Source organism: Lampetra fluviatilis, chromosome 55, assembly GCF_964198595.1.
Source record: "Lampetra fluviatilis chromosome 55, kcLamFluv1.1, whole genome shotgun sequence".
NCBI lineage: Eukaryota > Metazoa > Chordata > Hyperoartia > Petromyzontiformes > Petromyzontidae > Lampetra > Lampetra fluviatilis.
In genome coordinates, this window is record NC_136329.1 from 2147155 (window position 1) to 2169490 (window position 22336).

General features: G+C 51.5%; 1 protein-coding gene across 1 annotated transcript; it reads right to left on the reverse strand.

The window, feature by feature from the left end:
• Positions 1-16945: 16945 nt before the first annotated feature.
• Positions 16946-21896, reverse strand: LOC144949994 (uncharacterized). The gene is made up of 2 exons (XM_078879987.1): positions 21137-21896; positions 16946-17340 (listed from the first exon to the last, which is right to left on the reverse strand). Exons 1-2 carry the CDS (start codon positions 21779-21781, stop codon positions 17326-17328), a joined length of 660 nt encoding a protein of 219 aa, XP_078736113.1. The 5' UTR covers positions 21782-21896; the 3' UTR covers positions 16946-17325.
• Positions 21897-22336: the final 440 nt, after the last annotated feature.

Sequence of the window (22336 nt, forward strand, 5' to 3'; positions counted from 1 at the left end):
AGGGTGAGTTGTGGTGATGAGGGTGAGTCTTGAGTGTGAGTGGTCAGGGTGAGTGGTGGTGGTGAGGGTGAGGATGTTTGGTGAGGGAGAGTGGTGAGCGGTGAGGGGTGAGTGGTGAGGGTGAGTGGTGAGAGAGATTGGTGAGAGGGAGTGATGAGGGAGAGTGGTGAGGGAGAGTGGTGAGGGAGAGTGGTGAGGGAGAGTGGTGGTGGTGAGGGTGAGGATGGTTGGTGAGGGTGGGTGGTGAGTGTGAGTGGTGAGAGAAAGGGGTGAGTGGTGAGGGTGAGTGGTGAGGGAGAGTGGTGAGGGTGAGTAGTGGTGGTGAGGGTGAGTAGTGAGTGGTGAGGGTGAGTGGTGAGGGTGATTAGTGAGTAGTGAGTAGTGATGGTGAGTGGTGAGGGTGAGTGGCGAGCGTGAGTGGTGAGGGAGAGGGGTGAGTGGTGAGAGTGAGTGGTGAGGGTGATTGGTGAGGGTGAGTGGTGAGTAGTGAGGATGATTGGTGAGGGTGAGTGGTCAGGGTGAGTGGTAAGTGTGAGTCGTGAGGGTGAGTGGTGAGCGTGAGTGGTGGGTGGTGAGAGTGAGTTGTGAGGGTGAGTGGTGAGTGGTCAGTGGTGAGAGTGAGTGGTGAGTGGTGAAAGGTGAGTGGTGAGGGTGAGTGGTGAGGGTGAGTGTTGAGAGTGAGTATGAGTGATGAGGGTGAGTGGTGGTGAGTGTGAGTGGTTAGGGTGAGTGGTGTTGGTGAGGGTGAGTAGTGAGAGTGAGTGGTGATGGTGATTGGTGAGGGTGTGTGGTGGTGGTGAGGGTGAGTGGTGAGGGTGAGTGATAGTGATGAGGGTGAGGATGATTGGTGAGGGTGAGTGGTGAGCATGATTGGTGAGGGGAGAGTGGTGAGGGAGAGTGGTGAGGGAGAGTGGTGGTGGTTAGGGTGAAGATGGTTGGTGAGGGTGGGTGGTGAGCATGAGTGGTGAGGGAAAGGGGTGAGTGGTGAGGGATAGTGGTGAGGGTGAGTAGTGGTGGTGAGTGTGAGTAGTGAGTGGTGAGGGTGATTAGTGAGTAGTGAGTAGTGACGGTGAGTGGTGAGGGTGAGTGGTGAGCGTGAGTGGTGAGCATGAGTGGTGTGTGGTGAGGAGTGAGGAAGAGTGGTGAGGAAGAGTGGTGAGGGTGAGTGGTGAGGGTGAGTGGTGAGCGTGAGTGGTGAGCGAGAGGGGTGAGTGGTGAGGGTGATTGGTGAGGGTGAATGGTGAGTAGTGAGGATGATTAGTGAGGGTGAGTGGTGAGGGTGAGGAATAGTGGTGAGCGTGAGTGGTGTGGGAGAGGGGTGAGCGTGAGTGGTGAGAGTGAGTGGTGAGTGGTGAGGGTGAGTGGTGAGGGTGAGTGGTGAATAGTGAGGATGATTGGTGAAGGTGAGTGGTGAGGGTGAGGGTGAGTGGTGAGTGTGAGTGGTGAGGGAGAGGGGTGAGTGGTGAGGGAGAGAGGTGAGCGTGAGTTGTGAGGGAGATGGGTGAGTGGTGAGGGAGAGGGGTGAGTGGTGAATGGTGAGTGGGGAGGGTGAGTGGTGAGTGGTGAGCGTGAGTGTGAGTGGTGAGGGGGAGTGGTGAGGGTGAGTGGTAAGTGTGAGTCGTGAGGGTGAGTGGTGAGTGGTGAGAGGTGAGTGATGAGGGTGAGTGGTGAGAGGTGAGCGGTGAGAGTGATCGGTGAGGGTGAGTGGTGGTGGTGAGGGTGAGTGTTGAGGGTGAGTGTTGAGGGTGAGTGGTGAGGGTGAGTGTTGAGTGTGAGTGGTGAGGGTGAGTGGTGAGGGTGAGGATGATTGGTGAGGGTGAGTCGTGAGCATCAATGGTGAGGGAGAGGGGAGAGTGGTGAGGGTGAGTGGTGAGAGAGAGTGGTGAGGGAGAGTGGTGAGGGAGAGTGGTGGTGGTGAGGGTGAGGATGGTTGGTGAGGGTGAGTGGTGAGCGTGAGTCGTGAAGGTGAGTGGTGAGGGTCAGTGTTGAGGGTGAGTATGAATGGTGAGGGTGAGTGGTGTTGGTGAGTGGTGAGGGTGATTGGTGAGTGGTGAGTGGTGAGGGTGAGTGGTGAGTGTGAGTGGTGGTGATGAGGGTGAGTGTTGAGGGTGAGTGGTGAGGGTGAGTGGTGGTGGTGAGGGTGAGTTGTGGTGATGAGGGTGAGTGTTGAGTGTGAGTGGTCAGGGTGAGTGGTGGTGGTGAGGGTGAGGATGTTTGGTGAAGGAGAGTGGTGAGCGGTGAGGGGTGAGTGGTGAGGGTGAGTGGTGAGAGAGATTGGTGAGAGGGAGTGATGAGGGAGAGTGGTGAGGGAGAGTGGTGAGGGAGAGTGGTGAGGGAGAGTGGTGGTGGTGAGGGTGAGGATGGTTGGTGAGGGTGGGTGGTGAGTGTGAGTGGTGAGAGAAAGGGGTGAGTGGTGAGGGTGATTGGTGAGGGAGAGTGGTGAGGGTGAGTAGTGGTGGTGAGGGTGAGTAGTGAGTGGTGAGGGTGAGTGGTGAGGGTGATTAGTGAGTAGTGAGTAGTGATGGTGAGTGGTGAGGGTGAGTGGCGAGCGTGAGTGGTGAGGGAGAGGGGTGAGTGGTGAGAGTGAGTGGTGAGGGTGATTGGTGAGGGTGAGTAGTGAGTAGTGAGGATGATTGGTGAGGGTGAGAGGTCAGGGTGAGTGGTAAGTGTGAGTCGTGAGGGTGAGTGGTGAGCGTGAGTGGTGGGTGGTGAGAGTGAGTTGTGAGGGTGAGTAGTGAGTGGTCAGTGGTGAGAGTGAGTGGTGAGTGGTGAAAGGTGAGTGGTGAGGGTGAGTGGTGAGGGTGAGTGTTGAGGGTGAGTATGAGTGATGAGGGTGAGTGGTGATGGTGGTGAGTGTGAGTGGTTAGGGTGAGTGGTGTTGGTGAGGGTGAGTAGTGAGAGTGAGTGGTGATGGTGATTGGTGAGTGGTGAGAGGTGAGTGGTCAGGGTGAGTGGTGAGGGTGTGTGGTGGTGGTGAGGGTGAGTGGTGAGGGTGAGTGATGGTGATGAGGGTGAGGATGATTGGTGAGGGTGAGTGGTGAGCATGATTGGTGATGGGAGAGTGGTGAGGGAGAGTGGTGAGGGAGAGTGGTGGTGGTTAGGGTGAAGATGGTTGGTGAGGGTGGGTGGTGAGCGTGAGTGGTGAGGGAAAGGGGTGAGTGGTGAGGGTGAGTGGTGAGCGTGAGTGGTGAGCGTGAGTGGTGTGTGGTGAGGAGTGAGGAAGAGTGGTGAGGAAGAGTGGTGAGGGTGAGTGGTGAGGGTGAGTGGTGAGCGTGAGTGGTGAGCGAGAGGGGTGAGTGGTGAGGGTGAGTGGTGAGGGTGAATGGTGAGTAGTGAGGATGATTAGTGAGGGTGAGTGGTGAGGGTGAGGAATAGTGGTGAGCGTGAGTGGTGAGGGAGAGGGGTGAGCGTGAGTGGTGAGAGTGAGTGGTGAGAGGTGAGTGGTGAGGGTGAGTGGTGAATAGTGAGGATGATTGGTGAGGGTGAGTGGTGAGGGTGAGGGTGAGTGGTGAGTGTGAGTGGTGAGGGAGAGGGGTGAGTGGTGAGGGAGAGGGGTGAGTGGTGAATGGTGAGTGGTGAGGGTGAGTGGTGAAGGTGAGTGTTAGTGGTGAGTGGTGAGCGTGAGTGTGAGTGGTGAGGGGGAGTGGTGAGGGTGAGTGGTAAGTGTGAGTCGTGGGCGTGAGTGGTGAGAGGTGAGTGATGAGGGTGAGTGGTGAGAGGTGAGCGGTGAGAGTGATCGGTGAGGGTGAGTGGTGGTGGTGAGGGTGAGTGTTGAGGGTGAGTGGTGAGGGTGAGGATGATTGGTGAGGGTGAGTGGTGAGCGTGAGTGGTGAGAGAGAGTGGTGAGGGAGAGTGGTGAGGGAGAGTGGTGGTGGTGAGGGTGAGGATGGTTGGTGAGGGTGAGTGGTGAGCGTGAGTGGTGAGGGAGAGTGGTGATGGTGAGTAGTGGTGGTGAGGGTGAGTAGTGAGTGGTTAGGGTGAGTGGTGAGGGTGATTAGTGAGCAGTGAGGGTGAGTGGTGAGGGTGAGTGGTGAGTGGTGAGCGTGAGTGGTGAGCGTGAATGGTGAGTGGTGAGGAAGAGTGGTGAGGAAGAGTGGTGAGGGGTGAGTGGTGAATGGTAAGGAATAGTGGTGAGGAAGAGTGGTGAGGGTGAGTGGTGAGTAGTGAGGGTGAGTGGTGAGGGTAAGTGGTGAGTAGTGAGGGGTGAGTGGTGAGGTTGAGTTGTGAGTGGTAAGCGTGAGTGGTGAGTGGTGAGGGGTGAGGAAGAGTGTTGAGGAGGAGTGGTGAGGAAGAGTGGGGAGGAAGAGTGGTGAGTGGTGAGAGTGAGTGGTGAATGGTGAGGAATAGTGGTGAGGAAGAGTGGTGAGGGTGAGTGGTGAGTAGTGAGGGTGAGTGGTGAGGTTAAGTGGTGAGGGAGAGGGGTGATTGGTGAGGGTGAGTGGTGAGCGTGAGTGGTGAAGGTGAGTGGTGAGTAGCGAGGGTGAGTGGTGAGGGAGAGGGGTAAGCGTGAGTGGTGAGGGAGAGGGGTGAGTGGTGAGAGTGAGTGGTGAGTGGTAAGGGTGAGTGGTGAGGGTGAGTGGTGAGTAGTGAGGATGATTGGTGAGGATGAGTGGTGAGGGTGAGGGTGAGTGGTGAGCGTGAGTGGTGAGGGAGAGGGTGAGTGGTGAGAGAGAGGGGTAAGCGTGAGTGGTGAGGGAGAGGGGTGATTGGTGAGTGGTGAGGTTGAGTGGTGAGTAGTGAGCATGATTGGTGAGAGTGAGTGGTGATCGTGAGCGGTGAGGGTGAGTGGTGAGTAGCGAGGGTCAGTGGTGAGGGAGAGGGGTGAGCGTGAGTAGTGAGGGAGAGGGGTGAGTGATGAGAGTGAGTGGTGAGTGGTGATAGGTGAGAGGTGAGTGGTGAGGGTGAGCGGTGAGGGTGAGTGTTGAGGGTGAGTATGAGTGGTGAGGTTGAGTGGTGGTGGTGAGGGTGAGTGGTGAGAGTGAGTGGTGAGTGTGATTGGTGAGTAGTGAGTGGTGAGGGTGAGTGGTGGTGGTGACGGTGAGGGTGAGTGGTGGTGATGAGGGTGAGTGTTGAAGGTTAGTGTTGAGGGAGAGTGGTGGTGGTGAGGGTGAGTGTTGAGTGTGAATGGTCAGGGTGAGTGGTGGTGGTGGTGAGGGTGAGGATGATTGGTGAGGGTAAGTGGTGAGCGTGAGTGGTGAGGGGTGAGTGGTGAGAGAGAGTGGTGAGGGTGAGTGGTGAGGGTGAGTGTGAGTGATGGTGAGTGTGAGTGGTGAGTGATAGTGAGTGGTGAGTGATAGTCCGTGGTGAGTGGTGAGGTAGAGTGTTGATGGTGAGTGGTGAGGGTGAGTGAGGGAGAGTGATGAGGGAGAGTGGTGAAGGTGTATATATTTTTGCCTATGATGACAGCAGTACATGCTGACGTTTTGTATGTTATATGTAAAAGCTAAATGTGTGAATGTGTGTGTCTGTTGGAAATGTTAAGCAAACTTGGCGACGGTAATAGGGCGATTCTAAAATAATCTACAACCTTCGATGATTGCTTTGCGCGATTCAAAGAATCGATTCCTGGCGCGCTGGGGGTTTACATTTTTAATTACAGAGTTTATTTTCATTGGTATGTTATGTTTTAAAGTTTTCAGGAGTTTTTAATTATATTTTTGACCCGGTCAACGCCGGATATTTCCCATTCGTAGCAGTTTATATCGACTCTATAACCAACTTATATTAAACGGGAATAAGCAGATTCTAAATGAATCTACAACCTTAGATTCCTTTACGCGCGATTCAGAGAATCGATTCTTGGCGTGGTCGGATTTAAAATTTTAATTACACAATTGTATTTTCATTGGTATGTTATGTTTTAAAGTTTTAAGAAGATGTTAAATGTATTTTCCCCTGGGCAACGCTGGGTATATCGAGTTCATAGCACAATGTCTTCACCTTACAAGTGTGGGGTGTCGAGGCCTAGTACCCTGCAGAGCCTCCGGCCTCGCCAAGATTGCCCACCTGGCTGAGGCTGGGTGCTGGGGCCGCTACCCCCCCCCCCAACGCTACAATAATACTGTCGAATCGCTATAATTTTATTATCTACCGACCCTATAATAGTAATTGCACACATTGGGGTGGGGGGGGGGGGGGAGTGAAGAGGACGTGTAACTTTGATGAATTTATCTCAGCGTCGCGTGTTAATGCATGTGCATATTTTTAACGGGAATTAAAAATGGCGTCCACCCTGCAGCGACGGCGTTGCTGCCCATTGGCAAGGGCAACCGCCCGTTGCCAGGGGCAACCGCCCTCGCGCATGCGCATCAGCGTGCTTCGTCGCGCGCTGGTCGGCAAACGTAAATAAATAAATAAAGATAAATCACACTCAATCGATCATCGGACCGCTTTAAAGTTTAGGAACGAAAAATCGAAAATGCCTATTCCCACCGCGGGGCCGGGGTGTGCTCACCGGCAAAATTTTATCTCGGCGAACCCCACGGCGCGAGAGCCAAATCCCCCGCAAGCGAGCGTACGCAGACAGACGGACGGACAGATGGACAGACAGACAAAAATGAATTATATAGGTTAGATATACACAACCAGCTCTGTCATTCTGTGATTAATGCGGCACGAATTGGTTGAAGTGTATCACGTGACCGCGAGCAAGCAGTAAACCAGAGGTGTGCTCCTCCCAAACATGTACACCCCCGGATTGGTTGAAGTGCGTCACGTGACCGCGAGTAAGCAACCGGGTGAGTGAGAGTGAGGAGAAGGGTGAGTGAGAGTCAGGAGATGGGTGAGTGAGAGTGAGGAGAAGGGTGAGTGAGAGTGATGAGAAGGGTGAGTGAGAGTCAGGAGATGGGTGAGTGAGAGTGAGGAGAAGGGTGAGTGAGAGTGAGGAGAAGGGTGAGTGAGAGTCAGGAGAAGGGTGAGTGAGAGTGAGGAGACGGGTGAGTGAGAGTCAGGAGACGGGATTAGTGAGAGTCAGGAGACGGGTGAGTGAGAGTGAGGAGAAGGGTGAGTGAGAGTGAGGAGACGGGTGAGTGAGAGTCAGGAGAAGGGTGAGTGAGAGTGAGGAGACGGGTGAGTGAGAGTCAGGAGACGGGATTAGTGAGAGTCAGGAGACGGGTGAGTGAGAGTGAGGAGAAGGGTGAGTGAGAGTGAGGAGACGGGTGAGTGAGAGAGGCAGAGCCGTGCTCCGTCCACTGCTGCCCCGTAGCAGAGCCGTGCTCTGTCCATTACATTAGTACTGGAGTTTTTTTGTGCTTAAAACCACTGCTGGATGAAGGCCTACCGCACGCTGTGTGAGTGGATCGTAAGGATTTACTTTACCAGTCTGTTGGGGGCCGCCGCACGCTGTGGTTGTTAGGGGGCACCGCAGGCTGTGGTTGTTCGTGGGTGCCTGTGGCACCCCCGAACAACCACATACTTGTTATTTCATAATACGATTCCAGGCCGCACTAAGCCTGTAGCTGTCAGAACGATTAAAGTTATTTCTATTTCTCTCAATTTCAATCGATTCTCTAATTAGTCTTTTCCAGTAATAATTAGTTTTACACAACACTTCAACGTTATCAAAATCAATTGATTGTCCTTGTTGGCAAGCATGTTCTGCCACTGCCAACAGTTGTGTTTGAGATAATTTAATATTTCTTTGTTATTTTAGTCTTACGCTGATGTTACGTACCGTCTGACCAATATAGCATCCGATATACACCTTCTGTTGACAATTTAGGTAATTCGTCTTTAGTGCAAGATACTAGTTTTTTATTGTGTACTGTACCAAATATTACTGTAATGTTTTACTTTTGCGAAACACAGGCCAATTTGTCAGTTACTCCTGAGATATGGTATTTTAATTGTTTTAACAATCTGATCGCTTTCAGCAGTGTTGCTTTGTGATCTTGATTTGGCATTTAGTGCTCAGTTAATTTGAGTATTATTGTAGCCATTCTGTCGTAGACGTTATAAAGTAACAGCATGCAATAAAATCTGGGAAAAAAAATCTCCAAGGATATAATCCACCCCTGGTTTGGAGTCTTTGTCTTGAACTCTTCGTTGTAATTCATGCAAAAATATCCTTCGAATGTATAAATCATCTCAATGTAACTCCACATCAAAGTGCTGTTCAAACATTGACAAGTGGCATTATTGGTGTAAAAGGAGTTGCAATCATAATTTAATATTTGGGCGCATAAAACCATTCAGCCAGCAAAAATTACGATGATTGGTGAATGTCAAATGGTAACCATAATTTAGGAATTTTACACAGATTTTACAGCATATTAATCCATATACCCGAGTGGAATATCTTTTTTATTGTTCCGGAAGGCAGATTCGAAGACGTAAACAACAGCAACATGTGACACATATAGCACCTGTGGAAAATGTGAACGTAGAATGATCCATGACGAGAACGAATGACTCTCGTCAAGATCCAAGAAGTGTGATCAATTGCTGAATCAAAAGTATAACTATTTTTAAAAGGTGCAAGGGACATAATTACATTCTTTTCACCCACTTATACAAATTAATTTTCTGTCACAACTATAGTGATGGTTAATATTTGCCTATTGGTATGAGTCTACATTTTCTTGGTTCTTTCGGTAAAGTCACGTAGAAGGGAAGAAATGAAATAATAAAAATAAAACATAATAAAATGAAATAATTCTCACGACGTTTCGGCTACAACGCAAGCAGCCGTCTTCAGGAAGACGGCTGCCGTCTTCAGGAAGACGGCTGCTTGCGTTGTAGCCGAAACGTCGTGAGAATTATTTCATTTGTTGTAGCCGAAACGTCGTGAGAATTATTTCATTTTATTATGTTTTATTTTTATTTTATTACTTCCCTTCTACGTGACTTTACCGAAAGAACCAAGAAGATGAATCCCTGCAGTCACGAAAGCTTTGAATCTAAAAAAAATGAGTCTACATTGTCTATTTAATTCGTTGTGTCACTATTCGTGCCGTGATCTTCATCGTGACACTACCCCTCGCGTTATACAGCTAACTTAGACACATTCCACATGTGACACCATTAAGGTATCTAAAGCCTTGGGAGTAAACAGTGTCGATTGGAGGAGAGAATTTTGTTTTCTTAACATTCATTGTTGAATCAATGAATGTAGGATAACATTAAATATTATAACTAAAATAAAGTGCACAAATTAGGCCAAAGTTGGATTTTTTAAAATTATATCCGGGATGGAACACCAAGTTACATCACTACACGACGTCCTTCAATGTGAAACCGTCATTTCGATTGATGATCCAGCACGCACTGTTTCACGCCACTCTCTCACTGAATCCGTCGTTCAGTCGCCTATGTACCACTTCATTCACTGTTAACATGAGTCATGTTGAAAATCAAAGCACGGAATTAATTTCATGACCAATGTTGACGACTACCTCTACCAGACTGAATGCGTGGTCGCATTTATTATGTGTTCAACCAACGTACTGCGAGTCCGAAAATTGCTCTTTCTGATTCATTCCGTGACATTCTTGAATTTGAAATTCCCTCCTAACATAGTTTTTACAAAGTTCCCCAATCTAGTTCAGTTTATTAAGCTCATAACCTCTGATCTTTTGTGAATTCAATCATATTGGGGATTTTTTTCTCACCACTCTTTGCCATTTGCTGCCTGCCACGTCCTATTTTAAACTTTTGGTTCTTTGCTCAGCAATCATATTAAAATGAACACAGCATTCATGAGCGCTGTATAAAAATCCACATACATTATCAATCAGGTTGATGCTCCTGTCTACTGAGCACAGATTTTTTATAAAATGCAGGTAGATATAAATGAAAATACAATAATGTCCCAGCCACACCTCATTGCCCCGAAGCTGAACAGCAGGTTGCTCGTGTTTCATACCCCCCCACCCGCTCACCAAGCTCACAACTACCCAGCTCGAACCTTACTCATTTAGCACACAAGTCGCGCTTTTATCCGTTTCATTGTTAAATAATCAGATAATCTTCTTGGTTCTTTCCGTAAAGTCACGTAGAAGGGAAATAATAAAATAATAAAAATAAAACAATGAAATACAATTCTCACGACGTCTCGGCCACAACGCAAGCAGCCGTCCTCAGGTGAAGAACAGGTTCACCTGAGGACGGCTGCTTGCGTTGTGGCCGAGATGCCGTGAGAATTGTAATCTATTGTGTTTTATTTTTATTATTTTATTATTTCCCTTCTACGTGACTTTACCGAAAGAACCAAGAAGATGAATCCCTGCAGTCACGAAAGCTTTAAATCGAAATTTAATCAGATAATATGAAGGAAACAGTTAATGGTCATGTCAGTGCGATTGAGACTGTTATAACACTTTTCATGATCTGGTTTTGGGACGTCGTCAATGACAGTACCTTCAGTGCTGATCCATTTAATGTTTTGCCACAGGAACAGATTTTGAATTACAATGAGAGAACACAGAACAAACTTGAATGAAAACATTTAAATGAACATGATGACCATTTTATTTGGTAAATATGAAATCGTGGCCCTAAAAGATTGAATACTAATGCAGAAAAAACACAATGAAAACAATATGGTAGAAACATTTCATGCACAAACAATTAAAAACGCTTGATATAAAATATAAATATATACCAGGAGCGGGTTCTAGATGTCATACTTTAATTGGAAACAACTGCCCTTTCAAGTAAGAATGAAGGATATCATTTGGACTAGATTCCACAACTATGGACATGATCAAAAATCATAAAACGACATTATGAACTTCTATATCCTCGAATAAACACAGTTTCAGATAATATTACTCTGAGCTAATATATATTATAAAAGGGCATTTGATTCAATTTCATCCGAGTTGCCACAATCTCTACAGCCTGAAGAAAATTGTATTGAACATATTACAACTGTGATACAGATGTCATAAAGTAACAGCATGAAATTAAATCTGGAAAAAAATGATCAGGAATCTTCAAGGCTATTCACTGTCACACGAGAAGATATCGATCAAATCTATAGATTGTAAAAATATAGACATATGAATGGTGAATGCACCATCTCATATTTGCAAACAGTCATTAATGCATTAACAGGAATGAACGTCAGAAAATGACTGACTTAAACATAACTGAATACATTTGGCAAAAATAAAATTTGAGCGTTTAAATGTCATGAACAAGATGAGAGAGTTTAACTTTATTTATTTCGACGGATTAATTTGAACGTAACATTTGTAATATGAGCAAGGACAGGGTCACGTGAGTGGGGGCGCAGTCAGGGTCACGTGAGGAGGAGGAGTCAGGGTCACGTGAGGGGGAGGATATAGGGTGAGAACCAGAAGGGGATCGGGAGTCGAGAGAGAATAGAGATGGAGCTCGTGTTAACGGGTCTGCTTTGGGAGACGTGCTTGATATACTTAGACGATGTTATCGTTTTCAGCCGCACGTTTGAGGAACATTTACGGAGGTTGGACGTGGTGTTTTCCAGAATGCGTTCTGCCAATTTGAAATTTAAGCCCAAAAAGTGTCACCGCTTACAACGATCCGTGCGCTATTTGGGCCACATTGTCAGTTTCGACGGGGTCGCCACGGACCCGGAGAAGACGGTGTGCATCCGTAACTGGTCGACTCCGGCCTCAGTGGGCGACGTGCGTCGGTTCGTTGGGTTTGCTTCATATTACCGCCGGTTCGTTCCAAACTTTGCCACGATCGCTAGGCCGTTGCACCTCCTTACGGCTAAAGGCCGGAGTTTCAGCTGGGGACCGACGGAAGAGGCGGCGTTTCAGGGCCTGCGTGGTCGTTTGGCGTCGGCACCGACGTTAGAATATCCAGATTTCACTCGACCTTTTATTCTGGATACTGACGCTAGTGACACCGGGATTGGGGCTGTTCTCTCCCAGTCTAGGAACGGCGTTGAACGTGTGGTGGCTTACGGTAGCCGCGTGTTGTCTCCTGCGGAGACCCGTTACTGCGTTACTCACCGCAAACTTTTGGCCATTGTACATTTTCTTCGCCAATATCGGCCGTATTTGTACGGCCGTACGTTTATTGTGCGCACGGACCATGCGGCTTTGCAATATGCCCTGCGAGTTGACCAACCGTCTGGCCAATTGGCACGATGGTTGGAAACGCTGCAGGAATTTTCGTTCGATATTCAGTATCGGAAGGGGTCGTGTCACGCGAACGCGGACGCACTCTCCAGATTGCCGCCGGGGTCCCTTTGCGCTTGCGCTTGGGGCACGAATAGGTGTACGCGGGTTCCGCAACTCCCTCGGCCTGTTGTGTCCGCTGTCGAGGTGCCCGAGGCTCCCGTATGCCCGGGACCGGCTGAGGTGCCCGAGGCTCCCGTGTGTCCGGGACCGGCTGAGGTGCCCGAGGCTCCCGTGTGTCCGGGACCGGCTGATGGCGTTTTGAACCTGCCGCGTTCGGTATGGGTTCGCGAGCAATTGCTCGATGAGTCGCTGGGAGCCATGCGGGGTCGGGCTGCGATGGGGACGGGGGGCCCGCTGTCCGGTGGGACGCCGGGAGCCGCTCTCTGGGATGGGTTGCTGATGTGGAGGGAAGGGTTGCACGATCGCTGGCGTCTGGTGGTGCCATCGTCGTTACGGTACGAGTTGGTTCGGACTCTGCACTCCGAGACGTTGTTACATCTCGGGGTGCAGAAAACCTTGTTGACGTTGCAGCGGGACTACTTCTGGCACGGCATGACGACCGATGTCGTCGGGCACATTCGGGCGTGTCCCGACTGTGCCTGGCGGAAGCCGCCTAAACACCCATATGTTCCACCAGTGCAGTCCATACAGGTGTCTCGGATTAACGAGTTGGTGGCGTTGGATATTTTGGGGCCTTTCCCACCGTCCGCTCAGGGGAATACATTTTTGTTGGTCGGGGTGGAATATCTTTCCCGCTGGGCGATGGCTTGGCCCTTGCCTGAGCAGTCGGCGGTGTCTATCACGGACGCGTTCCTGTTCGGATATGTAATGGACAAAGGGTGCCGGAAAGGTTGCTCACAGACCAAGGGCGAAATTTTTCTTCTAAATTATTGGCTGAGGTGTGTGCTGCACTGGGGACCAAGAAAGTTTGAACGTCTCCCTACCACCCGCAAACAGATGGCATGGTGGAACGGCTTAATCGGACCCTGTCGGCCATGCTCGCGTGGCGGAGGCACGGGAGGGGGCCAGATTGGCTACGGCCAAGACTCAGGCCCGGAACGAACGTTGCGCTCGGTGCTTGGATGGGGAATCCCCCTGGCGAGTGGGGAACATGGCCTGGCTGCACTGCCCGCAGGTGTGGGTGGGGACCTCCCCTAAGTTGCACAAACCATGGCAGGGGCCGGTTGTGCTTATTGAGGTGCCTAGTCCGCAGTCCGCGCGTGTTCGTTTCGGATCGCGGCGCTGGTACGTACATACGTCTCGATTGACATCCTACGTGGCCCCACAGCCGGATGCGTCATCTCCTAATGTTGCCTTGCCGGTGTCTGTTGCATCCGACGCGCCACTGACTTTGCCTGTTCAACCTGCAAGCGCGCCTGTCGTGCCTTCTACAGACGGACCGGCCGTGACACGGACGGAGACAGTGATTTCTGCTCCGGGTGGGCCTACCACGGCGACGGGGACACTTGACCCCGCCGCCCCTCCAACCCCGCCGCGGACGCACTTGCAGGAGACCCCGGCGACGGGTCTCTCTGGGGAACGGGACTCTGAAATTGACAGGACTCCAACAGCGGCGGGCGGTTCCGATCCCGCCGCTCCTAAAACCCTGTCGCGGTCACGGTCTGTGCAGGGGCCGCTCCCCATTCGGGACGGGCCGGCGACCTGCACGCGTTCCAAGTCCCTTTCCTTTCGTTAAGTATTCTATTTATTGTTGTTGTTGTGTTGTTGTTATAATTTCCGTTTGTCTTGTGACGCCTGATTGCTGTACTGTTGCTCACATTATTTTGTTCTGTTGCAGCCGGGTACAGCTGGGTTTTTCTACGGGGGGGGGGGGGGGGTCATGTAATGCGAGCAAAGACAGGGTCACGTGAGTGGGGGCGCAGTCAGGGTCACGTGAGGGGGAGGATATAGGGTGAGAACCGGAAGGGGATCGGCAGTCGAGAGAGAATAGAGAAGGAAGAGGCCACGCGGAGTGCTGGCGAGGAGTGGCACGATTGCCACGAGGTCGGAGTCACGGCACCGTCGGCCAGCGGGGTACGTGGAGCAGCGGGGTGGCTGCAGAGTGTGCGGGAGCACACGGAGCAGCAGAGTGGCTGCTGAGTGTGCGGAGTCACACGGAGCAGCAGGGTGGCTGCAGAGTGTGCGGAGCACACGGGCAGCGGTGTTGCTGCAGAGAGAGAGAGAGAGCGAAGGACTCGAACGACGTGCGGAGGCACGAGACGGAGAAGGTGCGGGTCCGACCGGAGACATCGCGGGGTGTGAGCAAGAACCCAATAAAAGGACAGACGGAGACCAACATCGCCTGAGAGTCCTTTATTACACATTTACCATTTCTTATGCATGTTTTTGTTTCTTGTAGTGTTCGTGTGAGAGCAATAATGTTTTTTTTACAATCCACCCTTGGTTTAGAGTCTTTATCTTCAACTCTTCGTTGTAATTCTTACAAAAATACCCTTCGAATGCATAAATCATCTCAATGTACTGCATATCAAGGTGCTGTCCAAACATTGACACATGTCATTATTGGTGGAAAAGGAGTTGCAATCATAATTAAATATATTTAGGCGCATTAAACCATTCAGGCAGCAAAAATGAAGATGATTGGTGAATGTCAATTGGTAACCTTAATAAAGGAATTGTACACCGATGTTATAGCATATTATTCCATATACCTGAGTGGAGTATCTTGTTTTATTGTTCCGGATGGCAGATTCGAAGACGTAAACAACAGCAACATGTGACACGTATAGCACCTGTGGAAAATGTGAACGTTGAATGATCCATGACGAGACCGAATTACTCGAGTCAAGATCCAAGGAGTGTGATCAACTGCTGAACCAAAATTATAATTATTTTCAAAAGGTGTAAGAGACATGATTACATTCTTTTCACCCACTTATCCAAATTAATTTTCTGTCACAGCTATAGTGATGAATAATATTTGCCTATTGATATAAGTCTACATTGTCTATTTAATTCGTTGTGTCACTATTCGTGCCGTGATCCTTATCGTGACACCACCCCTTTCGTTATACAGCTAACCTAGACACATTCCACATGTGACACCATTAAGGTATATAAAGCCTAGGGGGTAAACAGTGTCGATTGGAGGAGACAATTTTGTTTTCTTAACATGCATTGTTGAATCACGAATTGTAGGATAACATTAAATATTATAACTAAAATAAAGTGCACAAATTAGGCCAAAGTTGGATTTTTAAAAATTATTTCCGGGATGGAACACCAAGTTACATCACTACACGACGTCCTTAAATGTGAAACCGTCATTTCGATTGATGATCCAGCACGCACTGTTTCACGCCACTCACTCACTGAATCTGTCGTTCAGTCGCCTATGTATCACTCTTCATTCACTGTTACCATGAGTCATGTTGAAAATCAAAGCACGGAATTAATTTCATGACCAATGTTGACGGCTACCTCTACCAGACTGAATGCGTGGTCTCATTTATTATGTGTTCAACCAACGTACTGCGAGTTCGAAAATTGCTCTTTCTGATTCATTCCGTGACATTCTTGACTTTGAAATTCCCTCCTAACATAGTTTTTACCAAGTTCCCCAATCTAGTTCAGTATATTAAGCTCATAACCTCTGATCTTTTGTGAATTCAATCATATTGGGGATTTTTTTTCTCACCACTCTTTGCCATTTGCTGCCTGCCACGTCCTATTTTAAACTTTCGGTTCTTTGCTCAGCAACCATATTAAAATGAACACAGCATTCGTGAGCGCTGTATAAAAATCCATATACATTATCAATCAGGTTTATGCTCCTGTCTACTGAGCACACATTTTTAAAAAATGCAGGTAGATAAAAATGAACATACAACAATGTCCCAGCCACACCTCATTGCCCCGAAGCTGAACAGCAGGTTGCTCGTGTTTCATACCCCTCCCCCCCGCTCACCAAGCTCGCATCTCCCCAGCTCGAGCCTTACTCATTTAGCACACAAGTCGCGCTTTTATCCGTTTCATAGTTAAATAATCAGATAATTTTCTTGGTTCTTTCGGTAAAGTCAGGTAGAAGGGAAATAATAAAATAATAAAAATAAAACACAATAAAATACAATTCTTACGACGTCTCGGCCACAACGCAAGCAGCCGTCCTAAGGTGGAGAACAGGTCCCTCCGAAAGACAGCGTCCATTCGGACGACGGCTGCTTGCACAGCGTCCATTCGGAGCGTTTAAATGTCATGCACAAGATGAGAGAGTTTAACTTTATTTCTTTCGACGGATTAATTTGAACGTAACATTTACCATTTCTTATGCATGTGTAACAGGTTCCAGAGACACTTGTAGAGGTAACTTCTTTATTACAATACAACACTCCAACAGTCCAACAGTCCTGATACTCTGTTACAGCCTAGGTACACAGCCTAGTTACACAGCCTAGATACTCTACTCTGGCTACGCTCCGGAACTCGCCCTCACAAGGTCGTAGAGTCGGGAGTTCCAGAGTCCCAGCGCTGGCTCTCACAACATCCCAGGGTCTTCAGATGGCTGGTCGTGGGTCTTGGGTCTTGAGTTACAACTGGGCCCCGATCGTCCAGGGAGCTCTCCTTTTATGCCTGGTACAACGAGGGGTGGGGCCGTGTGCGCCCCCAGATATCCCACAGAGCACACACAGCCCCCCCCTTTGGCGGCGCCAAGGGGATTAAGCGTCTGGACCTCCTGGGAACTCAACGCCTGGCGCCCAGAGGCTTAAGCGTCTGGACCCACCTGGGAACCCAGAGCCCCCAGCAGCCCCTCCCTTCTTATGTCACTACATTACCCCCGTCTACGTAGCCTCCAGCCGACCCGGCTGTCAAAAAAAAATACAATTGTACAATAAATTATTTGTTAACCATCAGAATGAGTGTGTGACAAATCAAGAAAAAAAATGAGAAGAAAGCGCCTCTCCCCCTCCTGTGGTCACCGATGCAGAACAACACTGTATAAACACATATATGCAGGATGAACGCACGCCCCAATCGCCCACTATACATGATGGAAAGGTGAGTGGCGTCGCGTTGGGACGAGAGTTCGTGGGCGGGGGTCATGAAAATCGTTTGAGTTTTGAGCGAGTCCGAGTGGCAGGTCCATCGGTCGCGACGGAGGCGGGAGGGGACCGACGACCCGCTGTTGCGCTTGTGTCCTGGGTCGCTGATCCCGCGGGCAAGCTTGTTCCCGCTGGGTCGGCCGTGGCGGATTTCATTCCCAAGGCACCTGCCCGAGAGTTAGAAGCAGCATCATCGCGGCGCGACTCGTCAGACATGTCGCGCTCTCGGCCCCGGAGATGTGAAGGAGGTGTGTAGGGTTGAATGTAAGGTTTTAGACGTGACGGGTGCACGAACCAACGTCGCTTGCCATGCTGGATCCTGACACACTGCGGGCGGAGAACGCGAATAATAACAACCGGCCCTCTCCAAGGCTTAAGCAGTTTTGAGGAAGTAGCCAATGGTACCTGCGGGCAGTGGAGCCAGGCGCGGTCCCCTTCTACCCAAACGTGGCGGGATGTGCGGAGATTCCGCAACCGCTCGTTGGCAAGCTGACGGGCTTCTGAGTTATTTTGAGCAGCCTCCCGGGCATCTACGAGACGACGCACATTAGCACGGATGTGGTCGGCAATCTTAGCCTTAGGTGCGGGCTGTTTAATGTGCAATTGTACGTCGATTGGGGGGCAAACCTCCCTACCATACATAAGATAGAATGGCGAGTACCCCGTGGCAGCATGGGGCGCCATTCTATAGGCGGCCAAGACACCAGGTATGTGGAGATCCCAATCAGTCTGTGACTCAGACACCTGGTGGCTTAGCATGGAGGTAAGTGTCCTATGTAATCGCTCGACCATACCGTCAGTCTGGGGGTGATATGGCGAGGTGCGAATTTTGTGTGTCCCTAGCAGGTTGCACACATCCCGCAACAGGGTGGAAGAGAAATTTTTCCCTTGGTCGGTCAGCAGGCGTTCGGGAGCACCCTTGTCCAGGACGTAGCCCTGGAAAAAGGCCTCTGTAATGGCTGCTGCAGACTGGTTGGGGAGTGGCCAGGCCATGGCCCATCGGGTAAAATATTCGACCCCAACCAAAAGGTACTTATTACCCCGAGGAGTAGCGGGAAACGGACCCAAAATATCCAATGCGACGATCTCATTGACCCGGGAAACTTTAATGGATTGGAGCGGCGGGCAGGACGGCCTAGCAGGTGGTTTCCGCCGTGCACATTCTGTGCAACCTTGCACAAGGTCAGCCACATCGTTTGCCATGCCCGGCCAGAAAAATTCCAATTGGATTTTAGCTAGTGTTTTCTGAACACCCAAGTGCAAGAGGCGACTGTGGGTTTCCCACACAAGTCGTCCCCGCAGGGAGGTGGGCACCACCAATGTGTGGGATTGGGACCCCCCATCCCAATGCATGAGGACGCCTTCCCGGATGACATATGATACGGGGCCCCCCTGCCCCCTGTGACCCTCGGCATCCCTAGCGCGGCGTCTCAATTTGAGGAGGGAGACGTCTTCCATCTGAAGACGTCCCCAGTCGTCCAACCCGAGGCCCAGCAATGCGTCCTGCGGAACTTGCGTGGAGGGAGCCCCGTGGTCCCCGACCCCATCCCCGGTCGCGGCCGCGAGGGATGGGGGCGGTACCCCGTCAGGCTGCCTACAATGCCCCGCACCCAAAAAACAAGCAAAGCGCCCATTGTTCGGCAGTCGCGACAACCCGTCGGCGTTCCCGTGTTGAATCCCCTTGCGGTAAATGACAGTGAACGCAAAGTCCTGGAGGATCTCGAGCCAACGCGAGAGCTGTCCAGATGGTTGGTCCACTCGCAAGGCGTATTGTAGCGCCGCGTGGTCGGAGCGTACTGTGAAATGCCTGCCATACACGTATGGCCTGTACTGCTTTATGAAAAAAACGATAGCAAGCAATTCGCAGCGCGTCACGCAGTAACGTTGCTCCGCGGGCGACAGCACCCTGCTGCCATAGGCGACGACGCGCTCCACTCCATTGACAATTTGCGACAGCACCCCTCCAATTCCGGTGTTGCTGGCGTCTGTATCCAGAATGAACGGAGTGGTAAAATCTGGATAAGACAGGGTAGGAGCATCGACCAGTGCTTTTCGGACGGCATTGAACGATGCCTGTTCTAACTCTCCCCATCGGAGTTTGACCCCTTTGGCCGTTAATGCGTAGAGGGGCTTCGCAATAGATGCGAATCCCGCAACAAATCGTCGATAATATGAGGCGAAGCCGATAAAACTCCGCACCTCTCCAACAGAGGTAGGAGTTGGCCATGAGCGCACGCAATTTGTCTTTTCGGGGTCCGTGGCAATTCCCGAGCGGCTGACAATATGGCCCAAATAACGAACCGAATCCCTCATGAGGTGGCATTTTTGCGGTTTGAATTTGAGGTTAGCCGCTCGCATTTTAAGGAAAACTGCCTTCAATCGCGTGAGGTGTTCATCAAAAGTTTTGCTGAACACGATTACATCGTCGAGGTAGATTAGGCAAGAATCCCACTGGAGCCCAGCGAGGACCAGCTCCATCAGGCGCTGGAACGTCGCCGGGGCCGAGTGAAGACCCATGGGAAGTCTGTTGAATTGGAATAGTCCCTGCGGCGTGCGAAAGGCCGTCTTTGGTTTGGATGCGTCATCAAGGGGTAGCTGCCAAAACCCCGAGAGGAGATCCAAGGTGGAGAAGTAATGCGCACCTGCTAAGGCATCGAGCGACTCGTCCATCCTGGGAAGCGGGTAGGCGTCGGCCACAGAAATCTTATTAAGTTTCCTGAAGTCAACACAAAAGCGGAGGCTCCCGTCGTGCTTCTTAACAAGAACGATCGGCGCCCCCCATGGGCTATTTGATGGCGCAATGACATCGGCCGCCAACATATCGTTGACGGCCACCCGTACATGTTCCTTTTCGGCCGGGCTCAACCGGAATGGGTTTTGACGAATTGGAGCGGCATCACCCGTGTCGATGTGGTGGCTTAGCAATTTAGTGCAGCCAATGTCGAATTTGCTTTGACTGAAAACGTCGGCGAAATCGCTCAGCAGCGTGCGTAATTTAGCATGCTGTAATGGTGACAAATCGGCAGAAGTGGAGCAAAGTGCGTCGAGCCATCCTGTGTCAGGACCTGGCTTGGCAACGGAAGAGAACTCGCCCCCTACGTGACCCACGATCACATCTTCTGGCGGGGCTGGCGTCGTGTGAGCAAGCACCATTCCCTGACAGATAACGGCCGTTTCCAATCCCGCGTTAAGGACCTGGATAAAGAAGTCGTGGTCGCTTCGCACGAGCGTTTGTGCACACACGAGGTCCGACACCCGCTCAGCTGAACGCGAAGGCCCGATCACAGCACCCCCCATGAACGCGTCGTAATCAAGGGGTTTACGAAACCGGAGGGGAACTAACATCTGAGAGCCAGGAGGAATGTGAATTGTGCACGCCGCCAACGCCTGCACCGTCGTAGATGCGGAGTGCAACCGAGTGGGTGTGGGTAGGAAGGCCATGCGTCGGCCGGAGGGGAGCTCAATACACCCTTTGTTAATGAGAATTTTAATGGGCATCTTCCCCAAGAAATCTGTTCCGAGGAGGCACGGAACGGCGAGGGTTGATGAGACCAAAATGGGCCCAACTAATTGGACGTCAGCAATGCGGATCTGAGCATTGATCCGTCCGGTGATGCCCAACGAACCCCCATTTGCGGCATAGCATGGCACATCAACTGGCTGTAAGGGACGGCATATATCGGGCAAAATGTTATAAATTATGTCTGAAATGATGGTCGCCGACGCACCCGTATCGATCAACATACGAACATCAACGCCCTCGATGGAACCCACTACGGCAGAGGACCCTGCCGCAGCGGCAACGACCCTATGGGCCAACTCGGACCATTGACCCGGTCCGAGCGCCCGGTTGTTCAATGATGGGCCCGAATCCCCCTCCTCCGAAGCATGACCCCCCTGTGTGGTGTGAGGGTGCGTGCTTGTTGTAAGTGGGGGCCGAGAGTGCGAGGTGTCGTGACTCGCCTGGGTATGCCGAGGATACGGTGGTGGCCGAGGCGCCGGAGGTCCTGAAGTCCGGCGTCGGGGGACCCGGCAGCCGGACGCCACATGGCCCCGAAGGCCACAGTTGTGGCAGACGATGGACGCTCCGTCCTGGCGCGAGGTTGGCCGGTCCCGCTGGTGGTGATCTCGCTGGGATCGCCAGTTGGACGATCCGCGATTTTCTGTTGCTGCGAAGGCCTGATGAGGCCCCGAATGCACGTCATAGGCTTGTGCATCAGGTGGGCCTGCGCAGGCGGCGATGGTCGTGTCCTCATCGCAATGTAGGTGTGCTTGGATGCACCTGGCAGCACGTAGCGACGTGAAGTCGTCGTCGGCTGTCGGCATGGCAACTCGAAGCTGGCGGGCCAAGCTCATGAGCTTCTGCAGCACGAGTGACTCCACAGCGTCTTCATCCATGCGAGGGTAGGCAACCTTTGCCATGGCCAGCAGCGCGCTGCGGTACCCCATCGCCGACTCGGAGGCCTTCTTCCTCCTCGCATCGAAGCGGTGACGTGCTTCGGATGGGGGTCCATAAATCAGCCGCATCTGATGAAGGGCATCCGTGAGCGTGGCACGTTTTGCGCGTGGCACAGTAAGGAGTGCTGCGAGGGAGTCGTCGTCGAGCATGGCCGGGAGGCCCTGGAGCGCTTCATACTCCGACCAGCCGGACGTCTCTATAAGAGAGACGAACCGGCGTTCGAACGCTGCCCACTCACCCCCCTCTGAAGAAAATGCCTTGAGTGCCGGCAGGCGTTGGTGGACGTGAGCCAAGCTTTCGTTGCCTGGCAACCCGGCTGAAGCTGGCTTCGCGTTCGCAGCGCTGTCACTCGGCGGTGAGGGACGCAGCGCTGATGACGCGGCGTCATCGGGTTGGCCCACGCTGGGCCCGGAAGTGACGTCGCTCCCAGCGGCCACTGCTCCCCCCGCAGAAGTGACGACACACCCGGATGTATTTGCGGCGGGAACGGCCGCCATCTTTGTGTGGGAGCCGGCGGGATGGTGCGGCCGCTGCGCCTCCTCTCTCCCTGCTGTCTCCGCCTGTGAGCGACGCATGTCGTCCAGGATGGAGACGGTGGTGTGGAGCAGCTCGGTGAGGCGAAGCAGCGTTTCCTCCATTGCTGCTCCCGACGCTGGAGGAGGATCGGCAGGTATGGTGGACGACTGCTGAGCCGGCGGTGCAGC

What these genes read in the sequence shown, in the direction of transcription:
- LOC144949994 (XM_078879987.1), bottom strand. Translation starts at nt 21,781, where the DNA reads ATGCTCGACGACGACTCCCTCGCAGCACTCCTTACTGTGCCACGCGCA.